Raw genomic sequence first — 22,090 nt, 5'->3', positions numbered from 1 at the left:
GTCTGCACATCCTCCCAGTGTGTGTGTGGGTTTCCTCCGGGTGCTTCGGTTTCCTCCCACAGTCCAAAGATGTGCAGGTTAGGTGGATTGGCCATGATAAATTGCCCTTAGTGTCCAAAATTGCCCTTAGTGGTGGGTGGGGTTACTGGGTTATGGGGATAGGGTGGAGGTGTTGACCTTGCGTAGGGTGCTCTTTCCAAGAGCCGGTGCAGACTCGATGGGCTGAATGGCCTCCTTCTGCACTGTAAATTCTATGAAATGAAAACGGCCATTTTAGACGCCATAGGATATAACAGAGGAGATCCGGTAGACGGACTCAACTGGTGCAGACAGAAAAAGGGAGAGCACCCAACAGTGTTTGCTGGATGCCTTTGGATCCATTTTACTGTATTTGGTGAGTTAGCCCGTGCCCATTTATCAGCAGACAATACGGACAAATGGACCCGTACGTTAGTATTCCATGCCACAGAGGCAGGACAGAAGGCATGTGCCAGTTACGACCCCCGAGACCCAGCAAACAATGAAGTGTGGGTTCTGAAATGATTGACCAGAGCTTGGGAACAGTCTATACAGAGAAAGACAGAGCATGAGAGAGTAGACACCACAATGAATCCAGTAAGGGCACACCAAGACCCCGCATGGGTAAATGAAGGCAGAGGTACAGAGGTAAGAATGTTATAACTGTGGACATGAGGGTCATTATGCCAGAGAGTGCAATGCCCCCCTGAAGCATCAAAGGAATCAGCACCCAAACGCACCACCCCCCCCCGCCCCCAGAAATAATTTCAGACCCATCCACAGCATTAGCGCCCAACAGATAATTCGGCCATGAATGGCACCGACTGACGGTGTTCGGGCTCCCCAACCTGGGTCTGCGATACCCTTTGGGATAAGTCTGGAAGACCGGTCGTTGCAGGCACAGTCCGGAGACACCCTGTAGAGTTCCTTTGGGACACAGGAGGGTCCCGGACCACGCTAAACTCCTCCATCATGTACCAGAAAGAGATATGGCCCACTACGGACACCATTACCCTTAGTGGCTTTACAGGTCAGCTCCAGCAGGGACACATCACAGCCCCTGTGGACGTACAGCTCGGTAATATTAGGACAAAACATTTGGTTGTTTTAGTAGACTTGCCCCAGGCAGCAGAACACATGCTAGGCACCAATTCCATGAGCGCACACAACCTTTCATTCGACCCAGTCAACCGATGCATATGGAAAATGGCTAGAGCAGTGCGAGCCCCCGCCACACTCACAGTAGGACATTATGCCCATAGAATCAGCTCAGGAGGAGTACTGGTTTTATCCACAAGCCATTACCACAGACAAAGCAGTTAGAGGGGTCTTGAAAAGACATAAGGCAGCATTTGCCCAGCACAAGCACGACTGCGGCAAAATCCCAGGAATAGTAAACATTACAGGTCCCGATCCCAAGCCCGATAAACAGTATGGCTTCCCCCAGCAAGCCAAGGGAGAGATAGCCAAGGTAATTCAAAGTTTATTGAATCAAGGCGTGATTCGACTCGTCGCATCGACGAATAATGCCCCGATTTGGCCAGTAAGAAAACCCGATGGATCATGGCGATTGACCACTGACTACAGAGAATTGAACAAAGTGACTCCCCCAGCAGCCCCCACCGTTGCCACGAGTCCGAGACCATGTTGAGACAGGGACTCCAGTCGAAATTTTTTACGGTGTTAGATATCAGTAATGGCTTTTGGTCCATACCACTGACAAAGCATGCCAGTATAAATTTGCATTCACTTTCCAGGGACAGCAGTACACGTGGACGTGCCTTCCACAAGGCTTCCACAACTCCCACAACAATTGTCTATTTTTCATAGACAATTGGCAAACGGATTATCTAAATTTTCCCGCCCTAAATGCCTTGTTCAATATGTGGACGACTTGCTCCAACAGACGGACACCAAGGAAGAGCACATTTCGCTTCTTTCTGAATTATTAGAACTGCTCACAACGATTGGATGCAAAATTAACCCCAAGAAAGCCCAAATCCTTCAGGAAAAAGTCACATATTTAGGTACGGTCATCACGCATGGGAAGCGTGAAATAGAACTCAAACGCATTGATTCCATTGTAAATTTGCCCTTGCCCCAAAATGTTACTGCACTCCGGTAATTTTTAGGACTGGTTGAATATTGTAGGAACCACAAAGACAGATTCGCCACAAAAGCAGCCCCACTTTCCGAGCTATTAAAGAAACAGACCCCATGGAAATGGCTTCCACAGCACACGGACGCCGTGGATGCATTGAAACGCGCCCTGAGCACAGGCCCCGCTTTGCACACCTCAGATCCCCCCTCCCCGTACGCGATAGAGGTAGCGACCACAGACCGAACACTTTCGGCCGTACTCCTGCAGGAAAGGCACGATCGTCTAGGACCCATAGCCTATGCCTCACGAGTCTTAGATCCAGTGGAACAAGGATTTTCAGCCTGCGAGAGGCACCTGTTTGCAGTTTTCTGGGCGGTACAGTACTTCTCGTACATAACCGGACTCAACCCAGTAACCATTTTGACTGAGCACACCCCGACCCAGCTCTTATTGGACGGCAGACTAAAAGATGGCACAGTAAGCCAAATTCGAGCAACGCGATTTGACCCTACTCCTACAGGGACGCAACATCACTGAAAAGCGGACAAAAACGCACACATTTCTGGCCGATAATTTGCACTATGCAGGAACCCCACATGAATGCAAGATCATAGCCTCCAAGCACAGCACAGGCTCCTTTGTTCCCAAGTCGGCACCAAGAAAGACAGGTATCGGACCCCACAGACAAAGCACTGAGAATTTATGTAGATGACTCCTCCACAGTCCTTGAGGGAAAAAGGATAACAGGCTGTGGTATTTATGTAGAGGACGCGCAGGGACGCGCTTTAGAAGACATAGCTTTAAAGTTGCCTGGACACTTAGGTTCGCAGGCAGCCGAGTTAGCAGCCATTGCTTACATTGTCCAGCACCCCAATTCGTTCCCGACCCCTGCAGACATATATTCGGAAAGTTTGTACGTCTGCAACAGCCTAACAGAATTCCTACCCCTGTGGGAATCGAGAGGATTTATTTCCGCCGAAGGAAAACCTCTACCCTCAGCCCCACTGCTCAAACATATCCTTCAGACAGCTAAAGGCAGGAAATGGGGCATCATTAAAGTTAGAAGTCACCATCGTTCCTCCCCACCCGGTAACGTGAAAGCTGACGCCCTAGCGAAGGCAGGCTCATGACATGGCCACTTTTGGCAACCACCGCCCCCCCCCACCGAGAGTGCCCCAGTACACGCAGTTCATGTCTCACAGACCAACATCCAAGACCTAGCACAGGCACAAAAAGAAGACAAAGCATGAAAGGAGATTTTGAAAGGAAACTTCCCAGCTCCCTACGAAAAGTTTAGAAATTCTTTGAGGGTCCATGAGGGAATCGTTTTAAAAGATGGAATTTATGTCGTCCCCACCCATGACAGGAATGAGATAATTTGTAAGTTCCATGACGGACATGGACACCAAGGGATTGAATCGACCCTTGCCCACCTCAGACCCCTCTCTGCTGGTGGCCTGATTTGAAAACCGATGTATCCCATTATGTCAAAAACGGTTTAGTTTGTGCTCAAAACAACCATGATAGGTACATGAAAAAAGCCCAGCTACAGCACACCCGCCCTGTAAATGGCCCGTGGACAAACCTTCAATTGGATTATATTGGTCCTCTCCCCCCCTGCAGAAATGGATACAAGCATGTGTTAGTGGTGATAAACACATTTACGAAATGGGTCAAAGGGTTCCCCTCGAGAACAAATACAGCCAAGGCCACGGCAAAGATCTTAACAGAGCAAATTTTTACGAGATGGGGACTCCCCCGTAGTATTGAGTTGGACCAAGGTTCCCACTTTACGGGAAGGGTCATGAAAATTGTGATGACAATATTTGGGATAAAACAAAAGTCCCACATTACCTATCACCTGCAATCCAGCGGCATTGTGGAGCGCATGAATCGGACCCTAAAGGCCACACTTATAAAAATGATGCAGCAGCACAACACAACATGGGACACAGTGCTCCCATTCGCACTGATGTTTATTAGGAACACAGTGTCGAGCTCAACAGGATATACCCCCCATACCCTCATGGCCAGATGATCCATGAAGGGTACCGAATACTTATTCGGACTTGATTTGGCCAGCCCCACAGCCACCGCCCTGACCCATGAGAAAGCAGTCCAGCACATGGTAGAGAATATTAAAGCAGCACAGCTCGCTGTAGCTGTTCGACTAGGCGCTAAACGAAAGCAGATTAAGGCCTGTTTTGATAAAACAGTACACCCGGCAGAGTATACGGTTGGACAGCAAGTGATGATCACCTTATAAAACCCTAGCTCATTCCTCTCCCCTAAATTTGCAGGACCCTATTCAATCTCGGACAAAGTAAGCCCCTCAGTTTATAAAATCACGCATCCAAACGGAAAATCTGGATGGTTCCATGTAAATCAGCTTAAGGTTTATGGAATGCAGTGCAGCCACTCGCACCACCTCACATTGGCAATGGCAGACAATGAGGACCCGCCCACTGACAACCCAAGTTCCCCCTCCCCCAGCAGCAGCAGCACGTCCACAGACATGACCTTGACCACGCCCCCAGAACCAAATTTCACCCTGACGCTTGATTCGCCTGCTAGCGACAGCGACAACACAACTGAAGCCCGAGAGACCCGAACAAAGATCCCACGAACCAGGCCCCAGTCACTACAGGCCCAGAGACCCTGACCAAGATACACTCAGCCCCTTTGAGATGATTTATTTGCCCACACCGGAACCTGAACCGCCACCCGACGATAGCGACAGCCCCCTTGCAACCTCCCTACGGAACATGAAACACTGGCACCGTGATAATTCCAGTCGCCTGACAAGGAATGGTGAAATGGACCCCACATCGGCACACGCCGTGTTAGCACGCAAACTCCATGAACAAGTTTGGCACCCAGGAGATGGTGACAACTCAGAGTCTGATTCCCACCAATGGTAACCCCTTTGAAAATCTTTTTCAAATGGAATCTTGAGGTGTCCAGATGATGAGAGTCAGGAACCGATTGAGATTTACGGTGTCCAGTACTCTGATGGAACCTGCCCACTTTTATGTTTAGTTTGTGTGTAAATGTTGTTCATTCTCTCTTGTACGATTTTGTGTGTTGTCCTCACGGACGCTTTCCTGATGCAGTCATAACTACTCTTCCGACGCCACATGGCAGTTAAAGAAACAAGTTTGTCTAGAGCCCATATATTTACAAATTCTTACCGCTCTTGGAAGGTCACTCAGGCAGTGGAGTCACGGCACTTATCCCCGCCCTGCCTGGGGACCCCCTATACATTTGGTCAGCCAAGCTCGGGTAGTGGAGCAACGGCACTGATCACTGCCCTACCTGGGGATCCCATCATTCTTGCCCTGCCGCGGATCATACGCACCACCCCATTCGGATATTTGTTTTTGAAACTCTTTTGCTGTTCTTTTCTAGTCCTGTGGTTTAAAGAATGCTTTTTGCCACGACGTTTGCCCTTCCCGGCAACCCTTTGGTTGCTATCCCCCACATACTAGTTACATGTCAGAAACACTTGGTTAGAAAAACAAGTTTGCAGTGGACGGAGCAATTGTCCGCCCACTCAGCCAAACAGACACAGGCTGCGAGAGTGCTCGCACTGTGACAGAATTCTTTTTTGGATGTCTTGTCTCCGCAAATGGTTGGTTTAAAAAAAAAAATGAGGGAGTCACATATGGTGACGATTCTAATGGGACATTGACGTTAAGGAAAAACAGACAGACATACGAGATGTTAAACAACACGATTATAACAGATACTATGCTTGTTCCCTTAGAAAGATACGAAGATACTCGAAGGCGAAGGAAAACCTGAACAAAATGAAGACGACCCTGATGATCGGCATCATGATCGTTGCTGGAACAGTACAGTTGCGCGCGTTACCCACCTCGACCCCCCTCACCACACAGGCCCTGAACACGACTACCCAACACAACACCCCCAACCCGACACTACACCACACACACACACCCAGCCACCGATACTCCCATATGGTGCGAGAATCACCCAATTAGTAAGGCCCAAATCGAAGGACCGCCCAAAAGAGCGCGAACCCCCCCCACCCCCGGAGTATAAGAAGAAGAGTTCGCCATATGTTCGCTCTCTCTTGGTCCTGGTACCCTGGTCACGGCCATCGCCAAGTGTAGCAACACCAGAAGCAAGTACAAAGAAGCCTAGTGACAATAAGCAAGTACAAGTTCAACGCTCGCTACCAGACGGATGAGCCTAGCTGAGCAGCAGTTACTCCTTCGAACTCGATAGATCCAGAATCGAACAGCGGCCACTGTTTTCTGACCTAAGCCGGGTACCTGAAGTTAAGTACAGGTTGTCTTAGTCGATAGGTGTAGTTAACTAGTAGTGTTTATGTTGCATGACTAATTGTGTGTAAATAAAGTACCCTTGACCTTGAATTAACTAACTGGTGTTTGGCTCTTTGATCGATAGCCGGTTGAAACTTGTGGTGGTATCATCTGATACATGGCGACTCTAAGCATTAGGACATAGCTAACACAGAAAGAAGGGCAAATTCACTGATTGCCATAATTGGAACAGAGCCACAGAAAAGAAAAGAATAAGAAAGCACAACAAAGGATAATGCTAGGGTTGAGGCGGCGGAAACCAGGGACAGCATGAAATTGGGTGTTCCTGGGTCAATTTTGAGGCCACTACTGTCTGTAATTTATATCAATTGCTTGAATTGAAACTCAGAGCAAATTGGCAGAAGGTACCAAATTCAAAAGGGCTGTTGATTGAAGGAAGCCAGTTAGAAATTCCAGAATGAGTTAACAAAAATGTGATAGGCCATACAATGGAAGGAGGAATTTAATACAGACAAGAGTGAGTGTTGCCTACTGGCAGGAGAAATGGGCAAAAGATCTACTCCGTGAATGGCACTGAAATAGCTATGGTGGGGTTGAGTGAGACATGGGGGTGAGTAAAATCAGTACTCAACATGCCCAACCAATGCAAACCAGCAAAACCATGCCGAAATAAGATTACAAATCGGAGAACATTGTGATGAACTGTATTGTGTTTTGGTCAGACGTAGATATAGAAACTGACCCCCGCGGGTCAGGGTTTTTTTTCTGGGAAGGGTGCAAGGGGGGGGGGGCTTGTGTTGCTGTACATAATGAACTACTACAGGGCGGCGAACATTGCTATGGTCCAGAAATGGGTAGTGGGGAAGGGGTCAGCATGGGGGCGGGTGGAGGCAGCTTCTTGTAGGGGAACGAGCTGAAGCGCATTGTTTTTTTTTTATCTTGCGTATTAATTTAATGAACATATTTTGAAATTAACTATGCACCATGTTTGTACAAACCCACTGTACAAGGTAAATACATCGACATTGTGATACTTAATTTTAAGTCAAATTGTTGCCAATTGTTTTTGCTGTATTTTGATGTGATTACAATCCTTTTGTAATTTGGACAGGTTTAAATAGGGCAAGATAAATCCAGGACAGGTGCAACACAAAATCGTTTTCTTCCCCCACCTTGAAGTGTTGGATTTACGCAAAGCAAAATAAAAAATACAACTCTTAAATTCCAATACTGCCAACGTCTACATGTCTCGCAGCTGGGTCTGTCCATTTTCCTCTTCAAGCAGATCTCTCACATTGCTGGTTTTTGTGTTACTTGTATGTCTTCATGTACCAAAGACCATCATTTAAGTAATGCATGTTCTCAATTCCAATACCTTTGTTGACCTGTTCAATTTTATCTGCTGGCCTCTTCATAACTCCCTCAGAGGGCATGTTGCTCGTCTTCTGCCATTATCACAACTATAGTGTCAGTGCCAGCTGGGTGAAGCTTAGCTCCAGGGGAAGTTAGACAAATACACTTGATATTGGCCCCACTGAGCACAAACCTGATGGCCCCTTTATCAACCTGTTGATGTGACAAGATAGTAGGATATTTGTGAAGTAATTGTAAGGTGGGGTAGAAAGGTCCCTCCCTCTGTCTGAAGAACAACATTTCTCCATTAACAGTCACGATCTCTATATGTATCTGGCATTTTGCTATTTTTACAGAGTCCTTCTTTGGCATGATTTGGTTTAACCATGGCTCACCAACCGATTCTTAATGCCTTTAATAAGATATTTTCAGCTGGATGCAGTTTGAAACATTTTCCTTTTCATCAAATTTTTTAAACATTGTGCAGCCTTAGAAACTCCAACTGCATGAGTCCCAACCGGAAATGTATCCTGAAGCGCGTTGTTAACAGCGCCTCTGCCATTCTCGCTGGCAGACACTCGATGAGCCCGGTGGCGGTGTTAGCCTCAAGGGTGTGGAGGCAGTATTTGGGATTTGAGGGTGCCTCAGTGTGGGCACCGATCTGTGACAACCATAGGTTTGCGCCAAGGGGACTGGATGTGAAGTTTTGGGCGTGGCAGCAGACATGGATTGAGTGATTTGGTGATTTGTTTATAGGGAGCAGATTCGCGAAGCTAGAGGAAGAATATGAGCTGCCTCGGGGGAACAGTTTTAGGTACCTGCAGGTCCGGGACTTTGTGAGGAGAGAGGTGCCATCTTGTCCTGGCACTTCCCCCGGGGTTGCAGGATAAGGTACTGTCGAAAGGGAAGGTAGGGCAGAGGAAGATGTCCGAGGTCTACAAAGAGCTGATGGAGTGGGATGGGGCCCTGGTGGGGGACATTATGCACAAGTAGGAGGAGGAGCTGGGAGAGGAAGTGGAGGCCGGGACGTGAAACCTTGCGGAGGGTGAAAGTGTCCTCTTCGTGTGCGAGGCTAAGTCTCATTCAGTTGAAGGTAATTCATCGAGCAGGTTTTTCGAGGGGGTAGAGGATAGGTGTGGGTGGTGAGTGGGGAGGCCTGCAAATCATGTCCACATGTTTTGGGCATGTCCGAAGCTGAAGGGGTCTTGGGAGGGGTTTACGGAGGTAATGTCTGAGGTGCTGGGGGTGAAGGTGGCCACGAATCCAGAAGTAGCAATATTTGGGGTGTCAGAAGACCCAGGAGTCCAGGGGCGAAAGAGGCCAATGTCTTTGTCTCCCTGATAGCCCGGAGATGGACCTTGCTTGGATGGAAGGACTTGGAGCCGCTGAAAGTGGGGGTGTAGGTGAGCGACCTAGCGGAATTCCTGAGGCTGGAGAAGGTCAAGTTTGGCCTGAGAGGTTCGGTTGAGGGGTTTGCTCGGAGGTGGAAGCCATTCATTGACTTCTTTAAGGAGGATTGAGGGGTCAGCAAAGTTTGTGTGGTGGGTAAGGGTGTTAAAATGGGGAAGGCAGGATGGGAGAAGGGGGATAGTGGGGATAGAAGTGGGTGTTTGTTATTTAAAATGTTGTATGATTTTTCTTCTGCTTTTGTTTGTTTCTATGAAAATGGCAGAATAAAATATATTTTTTAAATATATAGAAACTGTCCATTTTAATTTCCACTGATTTGAAATCTACCCCTTCAACTTTTCAGCCTGGAAAGGAGGCAGGCATCTTATAAATGCACAAGATAGTAAATAGCACCTTGTTGAAGACCAATCATCTCAGCTCCAGGCATTGTGCCAAGAGTTCCTCAGGGTAGTGTCCTCAGGCCAAACACCATCAGCTGCTTCATCAATAGCATTCCCTCCATCAAAAGGCGAGAAGTTAGTACGTCTACTGATGATTTTATAGCATTCAATTCCATTCACAGCTCCTCAGATATTAAGTTGTGCAGCAAGGCCTAGAAGTATTCATGTTTGGCTGATAATTAGTAAGAAACATTCATGCCACACAAATACGAGATAATTATCACCTTAAATAAAAGATAATTTAATAGCTTGCCCTTGACAGTACAATTGCCAAATCCATAACTGTTCACGTCCTGAGGTCACTCTACTGACTAGAAATTGAACTGGACCAGTCATACAGACTACAGAAGGAAGATAGATCACTTGGTTGCACGGTGTACCGAAAGCAACCTCTCTCTAAATGTCGGAAAGACCAAGGAACTGATCATTGACTTCAGGAAGTATAGCAAACCCCCCCCCCCCCCCCCCCCCGCCCTCTACATCAATGGCTCCGAAGTAGAGATGGTCGATAGCTTTAAGTTCCTGGGGGTCACCATCACCAACTGTCTGTCCTGGTCCACTCACGTTGATGCAACAGTCAAGAAAGCCCAACAACGTCTCTACTTCCTACAGAAGCTAAAGAAATTCGGCATGTCTGCATTGACTCTCACAAACCTCTACAGAAATGCCAGAGAGCATCCTATCAGCTGCATTACAGCTTTGTATGGCAACTGCTCAGCCCAAGATCGCAAGAAACTGCAGATTGTGGTGAACTCAGCCCAACGCATCACACAAGCTTGCCATCCTCCCATTGATTCTGTATACACCTCCCGCTGCCTCAGAAAGGCAGACAGCATTGTCAGTCACCCCTCGCATCCAGGCTTTGCCCTCTTCCAACCCCTTCCATCAGGCAGAAGATACAGAAGTCTGAAGACCTGCACATCCAGACATAGGAACAGCTTCGTCCCCACAGCTACTGGACCCCTCAACAACTCCCCTTGGACTGATCTGTTCCCTGTAAGAACACTATTCATGACGCCCTATGCTGCTCTTGTTTGGCCCTCATTTCGCACTGTATCCAATCACCATTTGTTGATGTACCATTGTCAATGTACTCTGGCGATTATTCTTTTGTCTACTGTGTACATACTGTGTACGTTCCCTTGGCCTTGTACTTTTCACTGTACTTCGGTACATGTGACAATAAATATCAGTCATCATCATCATCATATAAATAGTGTGTCTTGGTGACTTGAGGTTGCGGCAAGTAGGTGGAGGTTGTATGTTTGGTGGCCCCTGTTAGAGCAGTCTCTTTTATGCCCAGTTTTTGGAGAAAATTTGTTTACGAGAAGCTGTGGGAAGGTTTGGGGCATAAATAGAATCCGGGGAAAAAGGAAGTGAGCGAAAATCCTCCGCCGAGTGTGGTGAGAGGTGCAGTAGGAGGAAATATAGAGGGAGAGTGCCCGTCGGGTGGGGCCAAGCCCATCAGGGTGGAGAAGATGGCTGAAATAATGACTGGAGAGGTCGAACCATTGTTTTTGAAGCATTTTGAAAGGCATTGAACGGAGGAGACGGCCTCGCTCAATGCGTGGGTGGGCGAGACCCTTGCCTCGCTGAGTGAGGAGTTGGTGAGAACTTTGACGGCGATGCGGGAGCAGGGGGAGAAAATGAAGGGGGGAGGCGAGGGAGGATGCATTATCGTGGCACAGCGGCCAGTTCACCTCAATGGGCGAGGAGCTGCGGAGGGTGGCAGAGATCCACAGAGGGCTGAGGGCCCAGGTAGAAAACCTGGAGAACAGGTCGAGAAGACATAATCTGGGGATTGTGGGTATGCCTGAGGGGGTGGAGGGCTGGAGGCCTACAGAGTACTTCACCAACATGCTGGCGAAGTTAATGGGGGATTCCTCCATTGGCCAGGACTCACCGGTCATTCTGGCTGAAACAGAGGACGAATGAACACAGGAGAGTTGTGATCATCAGTTTCCACAATTTTTAGGTGAAGGAGGTGCTGAGGTGGGCGAAGCAGAAGCATGAGGTGGAGTGGGACGGCAAGAGTATACACGCATATAACAGGACTTGACGACAGAGCTGGCAAGGAGAAGAGTGGACTTCAGGCGAGTCAAGGCGGCGTTGTTCAAGTGCAATATGCCTTTTGGTGTGGCTCCGTCACGCATAATGGCAGGGGCCATTATTTTGAGACGGCGGTGGAGGTGTTTGTGAAGGCAAAAGGCCTGGGACTGACTGAATCTGGGATTCAACGGTTTTTGACTGAGTTTTTGGTTTTTTTCTGGCTGTTTTTTTTTGTATGGTGTTATAGTTAACATTTTTGATGTTATAGGAGTTTGGGCCCGGGTGGTTTGGGATTTATGGTTGTTGGGGTTTGGGGGGTTTTGTTAGGACGCAGGGTATGGGGAGTTTGGATGGGTGTGGGGGTATTTGGAGTTGATGTGTTTTGGTTTTCGATGTGGGTGAGGGTGTTCTGGCAGGGGCCGCCGCGTTAGAAAACGTATTGCTGGGTTATGAACGGGAGCGAGGTGGGGGGAGTGGCAGTGGTCATTGGAACCTGTATGGGTAGGTTTCGATGGGCCTGGGAGGTGTGAATGGTGGGGGGATGGGGAGGATACTGGGGGAGGTGTTTAAGAGAAAGTGTTAGAGGAGTTGTGGGGGAGGAGGGGTGATGACCAGGGCCGGAGTTGTGTTCTGCTGGCTAGGCAGGGCCTGGCAGGATGGTCATGGCGGGTAGGAAGGGCGGGTGGGGGGGGTGAGAGACCCCCAGTCAGAGTAGTGACGTGGAACGTATTTAAAGGGCCTGAAAACGGACATGGTGCTGTTACAGGAGACCAATCTGAGGGTTAAGGACCAGATGGGGCCGAGAAAGGGCTGGGTGAGCCAGGTGTTCCATTCAGGCTTCGATAGCAGGGCCCGAGTGGCGATTCTGGTGGAGGTGGGGGAAGGTATGTGATAGTGCCGGGTGCTTTGGAAGGGAGGTTAGTGGTATGATTAGCATATATGCCCCAAACTGGTTTAGCACACTGGGCTAAATCGCTGGCTTTTAAAGCAGACCAAGGCAGGCCAGCAGCACGGTTCGATTCCCGTACCAGCCTCCCCGAACAGGCGCCGGAATGTGGCGACTAGGGGCTTTTCACAGTAACTTCATTGAAGCCTACTTGTGACAATAAGCGATTTTCATTTCATTTCAACTGGGATGTCGCTGGGTTTGTGACCTGGTTACTCATCGGGGGGGACCGGAATATGATGTTGGACCTGAAGATGGGCAGGTCCCAGCTGCGCTCAGTTTCCTTTGGGCGGGGTGGAGGGGGGAAGCAGGGGATGGAGGTGTTAGCCAGGTTTATGAAGGAGATGGGAGGGGCGGATCCGTGGAGGTTTCAGCACCTGCGGGATAGGGAGTATTCGTTCTTCTCACCGGTCCATAAGGTGTACTCGAGGATCAACCTTTTCGTGGTGGGGAAGGCACTGCTGGCTGGGGTGAAGAAGGCAGAGTATTCGACGATTATGATAATAAATATAATAGTCTTTATTGTCACAAGAAGGCTTACATTAACATTGCAATGAAGATACTGTGAAAAGACCCTAGTCGCCATATTCCGGATATCGGATCATGCTCCGCACTGGGTGGATGTGGTCTTGGAGAAGGGTCTGGTCCAGAGGCCGACCTGGGAGCTAGATGTGGCCTGATTGGCAGACCTGAATTTTTGCATCAAGATGGGGACGGTGATTAAGGAGGATGTGGAGTTTAACCGAAATGGGGAGGTCTCATCGTCGATGGTTTGGGAGGCATTGAAGGCAGTGTGAGGTCATCTCATCTTCAAGGAGAAGGTGGACAAGGAGGCGCGGGACGAGCGACAGCAGCTGATTGAGGAGATTTTGGAGGTTGGTGGAAGATATGCGGCAGATCCAGAGCAGGGGCCATTGGTGAGGAGGAAAGAGTTGCAGGTGACGTTTGATCTCCAGTCTAGAGGGAGGGCGATTCGGCAGTTCAGGTGAGCGCTGGGGGTTGTGTCTGAGTATGGTGAGAAGGCCAGTCGATTGCTGGCGGGCCAGCTTCATCAGCAGGCAGTGGCGAAGGAGATTATGCGGATTAGGGATGGAATGGGAAGGGTAGCGGTGGCTCCAGAGCAGGTAAATACGGTGTTTGAGGACTTTTATAGGGGCCTATATAAGTCGGAGCTGCCGGAGGATGAATCAGAGATGAGCGAGTTTCTGGGGTGACTGGAGGTGGGAGAGGAGGAGGGGGCTGGGTTAGAGGAGCCATTGGGTGTGGAATAAATATAGGCAGCAATAGGGAAGATGCAGTCAGGTAAGGCATCAGCGCCGGATGGACTCCCAGTGGAGTTTTCTAAGACGTTGAAGGAAAGGTTGGCGCCACTGATGGTGGAAATGTTTGAGGATGCGATGGTAAAGGGATGGTTTCTGGAGACAATGAGGAAGACATTAATTTCATTGTTATAGCAAGGGGAAGGATCCGGTGGTGTGTGTCGTACAGAACCTTTTCTTTACTGAACATGAATGGCAAGATACTGGCGAAGGTGTTGGCAATGAGGCTGGAGGAGTGTCTTCCAAAGGTGGTGGGGGAGGATCAGATGGGGTTTGTCAAGGGCAGGCAGCTGTTGTCAAATGTGCAGCGGTTATTGAATGTGGTGCTTTCTCTGGCAGAGGGGAGGGAGTTAGAGGTGGTGGTGGCATTGGATGTAGAGAAGGCATTTGACAGTATGGAGTGTAGTTATTTATTTGCTGTGCTGGTAAAGTTTGGGATTGGGCCTAAATTTGTGGCTTGGATGAAATTGTCATACAAGGATCCAACAGCATGTGTGTGGCCGAATGCCACGCAGTCGGGGTATATCCCACTGTTCCGTGGAACAAGGCATGGGTGCCCCATGTCCTCCCCTTTGTGCGTGTTGGCAATTAAACCCTTGGCTATTGCACTGAGGGGTTTGGGCCTGTGGAGGGGTTTGGGCCTGTGGAGGGGGATAGTGGGGGGGCTGGAGCATTGGGTGTCTCAGTACGCAGATGATCTGCAGTATACTTCGGACACGGGCTCATCAGTGACGGACATAATGGGGTTACTAGGGAAATTTGGGGCGTTTTCGGGTTCAAATTGAATTTAGGGAAGTATATTTTGTCGTGTCGTCTCCAGGTGCAGTGTCGGGAGTGGAAGGGTTCCCAAATCACTTCAGGGGGTGAAGGTAGCACGAGACTGGGCGCGACTCCGTAAGCTAAATTTCATAGGCCTGGTGGGTAAGGTGAAGAAGAATTTGGGAAGCTGAGATAGTCTCCCCTTGTCGTTGGCAGTCAAAATGAATATTTTGCCCCAGTTTCTGTTTTTGTTCAAGTCTCTGCTGATCTTTATGCCAAAGGCGTTTTGTTTTAGGGATGGATAGGCTGGTCTCATCGTTTGTGTGGGCAGGGAAGGTAGCAAGGATAAGGAAGGCGGTGCACCATAGGGGGCAGCAGTTGGGGGCTGGTCCTTCCGAATTTGTGCATTATTACTGGGTGGCAAATGCAGAGAAGGTGCAGGTGTGGGGTAAGGAGATGGGAGGCTCTGTGGGTGCGGTTGGAGACGGGTTTGTGTAAAGGGTCGGGGTTGCAGGCACTGGCAATGGCGCCACTACCGTTCGCCTCAGGGAGGTATTGGGGTAATCCTGTAGTGGTAGCTATGCTGAAGATGTGGGGGCAATTACGGAGGCACTTCAGGTTGTGGGCAGGGTCGAGGGTGATGCCGATAGGAGGGAATCACTGGTTTGAGCCAGGGAGGACGGATGCGAGGTTCCAGGGATGGGAGGAGAAAGGGGTAAGAGAGATGAAGGATTTGTTTCTGGAGGGGTGGTTTGCAAGTTTGGAGGGGCTGGGAGTGAAGTGCGGGCTCAGGCATGAGGAGGGCTTCAAGTATACGCAGGTGTGGAATTTTGCAAGAAACGTTTTCCCGACCATCCCGGTGGCACCGGCTTCCTCGTTGTTGGAGGAAGTGCTGTCGGCAGGGGTTGGAGAGCGGGGTTGTGTCTGCGATCTACGGCAGGATTATGGAGAAGGATAAGGGGTCGATGGAAGGGTTACAACCAAGTGGGAGGAAGAGTTGGGGATGGGGCTGGTTGAAGGGTTATGATGCGAGGTGATGTCTGATTAGCACTCCATCCACCACCATAAACATACACTCCCTCCACCACTAGCACACTGTGGCAGCAGGACATTGTATCTACAAAATTCACTGCAGCAACCTATAGAATCCCCACCGTGCAGGAGGCCATTCAATTCATTGAGTCTGCACCAACCTCCTGAAAGAGTACTTCAACCAAGCTCACTCCCTCGCCCTAGCCCATTAACCCCTTAATCTAATCTAGACATCTTTTTGGACACTAAGGGGCAATTTAGCATAGCAAGTCCACCTAACCTGCACATCTTTGGACAGTGGGAGGAAACAAGAGCACCCAGAGGAAACCCATGCAGACACAAGGAGAATATGCATCTCCACACTGACAGTGACCCAAGGTTAGAATTGAACACGGGTCCCTGGCGCTGTGAGGAAGCAGTACCAACCACTGTGCCACCGTGCAGCCCATCGCCACGGCTTTCTTGACAACACCTCTCAAACCCAATGGGGAAATGTTGCGATGGCAACTTGCACTTTTATATGCATGTTGTAGCCTGGAGCTGTGGATCGTGACGGCTGGCCAGGAATCTCTCCCACTCTTATCATCTGCCATACGTCAGAAAGATTTAGAAGTTGAGACTCAACTTGTTTGGCCGCATTATGAACGCACCTTGACCATCAACTCCTGGACTGGGACATGAACCCAGAGCTTCTCGCTTAAAGACAGGGATGCTACCCACTGCACCAGATCACAAAAATTATCAATGTCAATTAAATATATACTCAGTCAGTTCCATTGTATTCCTGCTAGAGCCTGGACATCCCAAAAATTTTGGGAGGTCAAAAAAAATAGAAGCAAAGTAATATCAGTTGCGCCTGATGTTCCAGTCTCTGCAACAATGTTCCTACACTGTTAACGAGGATTGCAATCAGTCTAATTGTATATGCTCCTGAAGACTGAAACCTGGGAGCGAAGGACGGCGTCAGTCACCAACCCTTTCACAGCAGTAAAAAAAAAAGGAAATTTCATTCATCTTTCCTCACAAGAGTCCAGGCTGGGTAAGAACAGCAGATACTGTAAGTTGAGTCCAGGTTCAGTTAACAATGGATTTAATCAGTATTGCCAAGGGTGGGGTCACTTGCCTTTTTGCATTCAAAGTGCAGCTCCAGTTGAAGGCCAAATATTCACCAATGATTAATGGCACTTTCACTCTACTGGAACAAGTTTGCAGCCTGCATGACAAACAACACTCCACAAGGCCAACATCACAACAACCTTATTTGCATTTTCTTACACATTGTAATGTTCAAGCTCAATAAGAAAGTTGATTTTTTAATTGCCTATTTATGATATAGTTGCCTGTCAGCCTAAATGTATTTGAGTTATGCGAAGTGTAGAGCTGTTAAGTTGAGCTAGCATTCATATTCTGTTGATGAGACAAAGAAAGGCAATATAAGGAAAATCAGATCCACACAAAACGTGGCCATTATAGCTATCATAACACAAGGTGGTCTAAACGGGTTAATAATGGTCAACTACAAATACTGCACAGCAGCACGGTGGGGCAGTGGTTAGCACTGCTGTCTACAGCGCTGAGGATTCGATCTGGCCCCGGGTCACTGTCTGTGTAGAGTTTGCACATTCTCCCTGTATCTGCATGGGTTTGACTCCCACAACCCAAAGATGTGTAGGTTAGGTGGATTGGCCACACTAAATTTCCCCTTAATTGGAAATAAATAATTGGATACTCTAGGTTTTTTTTTTAAAACTACAAATACTGCAAGATAATTTTAACTTTGGATGATAATACAAAATTTGCAATATCGACTCAACTACCCATTGAAAACCTTTCCCGATCATTGTTTACATTGGCCAAGCAAAATATAACACGTGATCCAGATGTCTAATAGTGTTAAAAGATATGTTATAAGCTTCATAAAATCCTTCCACTTCTACACCATAAGAGGAAGCAAACTTATCAACCTACTACTGAATAAGAAAAACAGATGACTGCTGAGGGGCCACTGTAAATTACATTCTACTATCTATTCACAAATAACCAAGCCAATGTGGATAGAATCCATTACAAGCAAGAACTTGATGAATGGTTCTCTCTCCGTTACATGATATTTTATTCATTCATGTGATGTGGGTGTTGCTGGCTAGGTCAGCATTTATTACCTATCCCTAACTGCCCTTGGGAATCTTGTTCAATTGCTGTAGGTACACCCACAATGGTGCAGGTACACCCACCGTGCTGGGAGTGAGTTCTAGGATTTTTTAGCCAGCGACAGTGAAGGAACAGTGATACATTTCCAAGTCAGCATGGTGAGTAATTGGAGGGAAACTTACAGGTGTGATGAATGTAGGAAATTGTTATATACTATATATTATATTTTGTTGTGGTAATATCATTAAAACCCTGGGGTGAAATACATACAGGCAGTATATCTGATAAAGCTGTGATTAGTAGTAGTAAAGGTGAGGTAATCATTGATTCTAACCATTTACTTGTTTACATATAGATGGCTAATGGAATATTGTTTTTGAAAAGAGGTTCCCTGGGTGTAGTTAATTAATGAGGGGTGGTGTTTAGTCCGAGTTAAGTAGGTCATGAGACATTTAGTGGGATATAGATGATGTAATTAATAGAAAGAGCCAGGTCTATCTGTGGTTTTGGCAGTTTGGCATTAGGATTTGAGTCTGGCAAGAACGGAAGGATTTTCAAAGAGGCTGAAAGGGTCTCTCTCCAAAGGGCCACACAAAGAACAGCAAGTAACCCTGATTTGCTAACTTGGTTTAAGAGTCGAGCTTGAACTGTATTGGGTTGCTTTGTTGGAACATATATATAGTGTCAGGTGTAGATAGTGAGTTAAAGTTTTTTCTTTTATTTAAGAACTGTTACTTGTAAATCTATTTCTTTGATATTAATGTGGTTAATTCTATGGTTAAGTTAAAGTTTGTTTTAACATAAAAGATATTGATTGGTCAGTCAACACTCCTGGGATGAAGTATCCTTTCCTCACAGTTTTACAAGTTGCAAATTGTTTGGGGTTTCACATCCGGTATCCTAACAAAAATGGGTTTCTGGTCCAGTATCCTAACATAGGCGGTGGTGTTCCCAAAGCCCTGTACTTCTGGAGGGTAGTGGTCGTGGGTTTGGAAGGTGCTGTCTAAGATGCTTTGGTGAGTTCCTGCAGTGCATCTCACATATGGTACACACTGCTGCCGCTTTGCATGAGGGATGTAGTGCCAATCAAGTGAGCTTTCTCCTGGATGGTGTTGAGCTTCTTGAATTTTTTAAAAAAAAATTTTCAAACACATTTTATTACAAACTTGTATCAAAGTAGATTACAGCAAATAAACACCCCGGGCAACAATCAGCTATACAGTTTGTACAGATTTTTCTATTTTTTCACCCCCCCCCCCCTCCCTCCCCCACCCCTCTGCGATGAACAACTCCTCAAACACGTGCACAAACATCCCCCACCTTTTCTCAAACTCTCCTACTGAGCCCTTTAACTCATACATTATCTTCTCTAACCGCAGGCGGTCATACAGGTCACCCAACCATGCTGCTACCCCTGGTGGCGATGCCAACCGCCACTCCAGCAAAATTTGTCGCCGTGCAATCAGCGAGGCGAAGGCCATGACAAGGCCTTCCTCCTCTCCATGAGCTCTGGCTTCTCTGAAACCCCAAATATTGCCACCAAAGGGTCCGGGTCCACCTCCTCCTCCACTATCCTGGCTAAGACCACAAAAACTCCCGCCCAGAATCTTCCCAATTTTCCGCAACCCCAAAACATGTGCGCGTGATTCGCTGGCCCCCGCCCACACCTCTCGCACTCATTTGCTACCCCCTGAAAGAACCCACTCATTCTCGCTCGAGTCATATGCACCCTGTGCACCACCTTAAACTGTATCAGGCTCATCCTTGCACACGAGAAGGTCCCGTTTACCCTTCGCAGTGCCTCACTCAATACTCCCCAATTGATCTCCATTCCCAACTCCGCTTCCCATTTCTCCTTGATCTTCGCCACCTGCCCGCCTCCCTGCTCCCCCAGCTACTTATATATATCCCCAATTTTTCCCTCCCCTTCCACATCCGGAAGCAGCAGTCACTCCAGCAGGGTATATCCTGGGTTGAGCTACTTGAATGTTGTTGGAGCTGCACTCAGCCAGGCAAGTGGAAAGCATTCCATCACATTCCTGACTTTTGCCTTGTAGATGGTGGACAGGTTTTGGGAAGCCAGGAAGTGAATTTTTCTCCGCAGTATTCCTAGCTTTGGCATGTTCTTTTAGCTACAGTATTAATATGACCAATCCAGCTCAGTTTCTGGTCAATGGTGACTCCCAGGATGTGATGTGGTTAACAAAGTAGCAATGTGTTTCTAAAGAGTAGACACTCAGAGGAACTCATCATTAAAGAAAAGTGGGTTAGCACTGCTTTCTCACGGCGGTGAGGTCCCAGGTTCAATCCCGGCTCTGGGTCATTGTCATGTGGAGTTTGCACATTCTCCCAGTGTTTGCATGGGTTACACTCCCACAACCCAAAAATGTTCAGGGTAGGTGGATTGGCCACTCTAAAATTGCCCCTCAATTGGAAAAAATGAATTGGGTACGCCAAATCTATTTATTTTTTTAAATTAAAGAAAAGTGATCACTAATCATTGTGAATTCAGATATTTTAAACACCTAGTTTGCTTTCTTTTAAGTCAAGTGCATGATGTGGGCATGAAGTAGAGATCCTCACTTCTGCTACCATGATCATGCTGAGGTCGTGTGTTTGTGGGTAAGGTTTGTGTTATACTCACATGCTGGAATACATCCGCTGGCCATTTTGCTGGTTTTGAAGCCGTGTTTTTGCCAAGTCTATTGGGAACACGCAGGTGACGCCAATTAAACCAGCAATGCCTCCATTGATCAGCTTGGCGGGTAAACTGCAAGGGAGAAAAGAGAAATGTTTACTTCATAAGTACATGAGAAATAGGAGCATGAGTAAATGAAACAGCCGCTGGGCCAGCTCTCCGCCATTCAATACGATCATGGGTGACCTTCGGCTTCAGCTCCACTTTCCCGTCCACTCCCATACCCCTCAGTTCCTTGAGACACCAAAAATCAATCCAGCCTTTAATTCATTCACTAGGTGTTGCAGTAACCAGGTGAGGTTAATTTCCATTCAAACATTGAGATGCTTTCTCCCTTTGGTTTTACACACGGCACATGGTCTTCAATCTGGAAACAACAGCAGTTTATTTTCCACCTGGAAGTAATTTCCGTGACGTGTGTAAACTTTGGCTTGATGTTTCACTGCAGATTCAGGATTACTTAATTACCCTTTAATTACGGAGCATGTAGAACGCAACAACATGAATGAACTGTGTGCAGTGATGCAAACCAATCATGTCTCCAGCAAAAAAACATGCTTCACACTATTCACCCGGGGGTAAAACACGCACTGGTCAAAACATCACGCAATTTCCATAAATCCAATATCTCTGCATGCTAGTCCTTCCGCTGTTCTATTGTCGTGACTTGAGTGAAATAAGGCTCTTCAATAAACAAACTGCCCTTCAATGTAAAGAGAGTGCAAGATCATGCACATAAATTAAACTTACACACTCGCACATAAAATACCAAAATTATTACTATTGGCCTATGGTGAGTAAATGAAGTTGAGGTAAAGAACTGTGATCTAACTGAATAGCAAAGCTGGTTGATGGAGTTCAATGGCCAACCCGTCCCTATTAATCTGATGGCCACTTCTGCGGAATACAAATACATAACACTTTACATCTGGATCTTAATCGATAAAATAAAAGTATGTCAGGCTAGGCTGGAGCAGTGTTGAAAATTTGTAACACTAATTGGGATTTTACGGAAAATTCAGTGAGTCAGCCAAATGTCCACTGACTTTCAGCGGCACCTGAAAATCCCAGCATTTGACATTGCACTAACGAATCTGGGAGTAATCAAGACAACTGGGTTAAGTATGCTTTACAGTGGTCACGGTCACGCTCGCTGGTCCCATCAGGGGGGGCAAAGGCGTTGGCTGGGCCAATGGTGGAAATGGGAGGGGTGGGTCCTTGGAGGTTTCTGCTCCCGAGAGAGCAGGAGTACTCGTTTTCAGCGGCAGTCCATAAGGTATACTCGCGGATCGACTTTCTCGTGGTGGGGAAGGCTTTGCTGGGTGGGGTTGAGGGGTCGGAATACTCGGGAATTGCAGTATCAGATCATGCTCTGCATTGGGTGGATATGGTACTGGAGAAGGGGGTAGCGCAGAGGCCAGAGTGGAAATTAGATGTGGGGCTGTTGGGGGGCCGAGGGTTTTGTGACAAAATTGATAAGATAATTGAGGAATATGTAGGTTTC

At 47.6% G+C, this 22,090-nt stretch overlaps 1 protein-coding gene, 1 long non-coding RNA gene and 1 pseudogene across 3 annotated transcripts in view; 1 reads left to right on the top strand and 2 right to left on the bottom strand.

The window, feature by feature from the left end:
* The window catches only part of LOC140431024 (uncharacterized), an 81,064-nt gene extending 74,456 nt beyond the window's left edge, over positions 1 to 6,608 (top strand). Inside the window, exon 4 of the long non-coding RNA XR_011949589.1 lies at positions 5,886 to 6,608. This is a non-coding gene — a long non-coding RNA (uncharacterized lncRNA). The remainder of the gene's footprint in view (positions 1 to 5,885) is intronic.
* The window catches only part of slc25a22a (solute carrier family 25 member 22a), a 286,820-nt gene that overhangs the window by 124,957 nt on the left and 139,773 nt on the right, over positions 1 to 22,090 (bottom strand). For both annotated transcript variants that reach the window (XM_072518918.1, XM_072518919.1), the window contains one exon: positions 20,533 to 20,658. In XM_072518918.1, coding sequence (XP_072375019.1) covers positions 20,533 to 20,658 — 126 coding nt within the window. The remainder of the gene's footprint in view (positions 1 to 20,532; positions 20,659 to 22,090) is intronic.
* On the bottom strand, positions 7,717 to 8,262 carry LOC140431023 (malignant T-cell-amplified sequence 1-like; annotated as a pseudogene).

The sequence above is a fragment of the Scyliorhinus torazame genome, chromosome 10, assembly GCF_047496885.1.
Source record: "Scyliorhinus torazame isolate Kashiwa2021f chromosome 10, sScyTor2.1, whole genome shotgun sequence".
In the NCBI taxonomy this organism is placed as follows: domain Eukaryota; kingdom Metazoa; phylum Chordata; class Chondrichthyes; order Carcharhiniformes; family Scyliorhinidae; genus Scyliorhinus; species Scyliorhinus torazame.
This window is presented reverse-complemented; position numbering and strand designations above follow the sequence as displayed.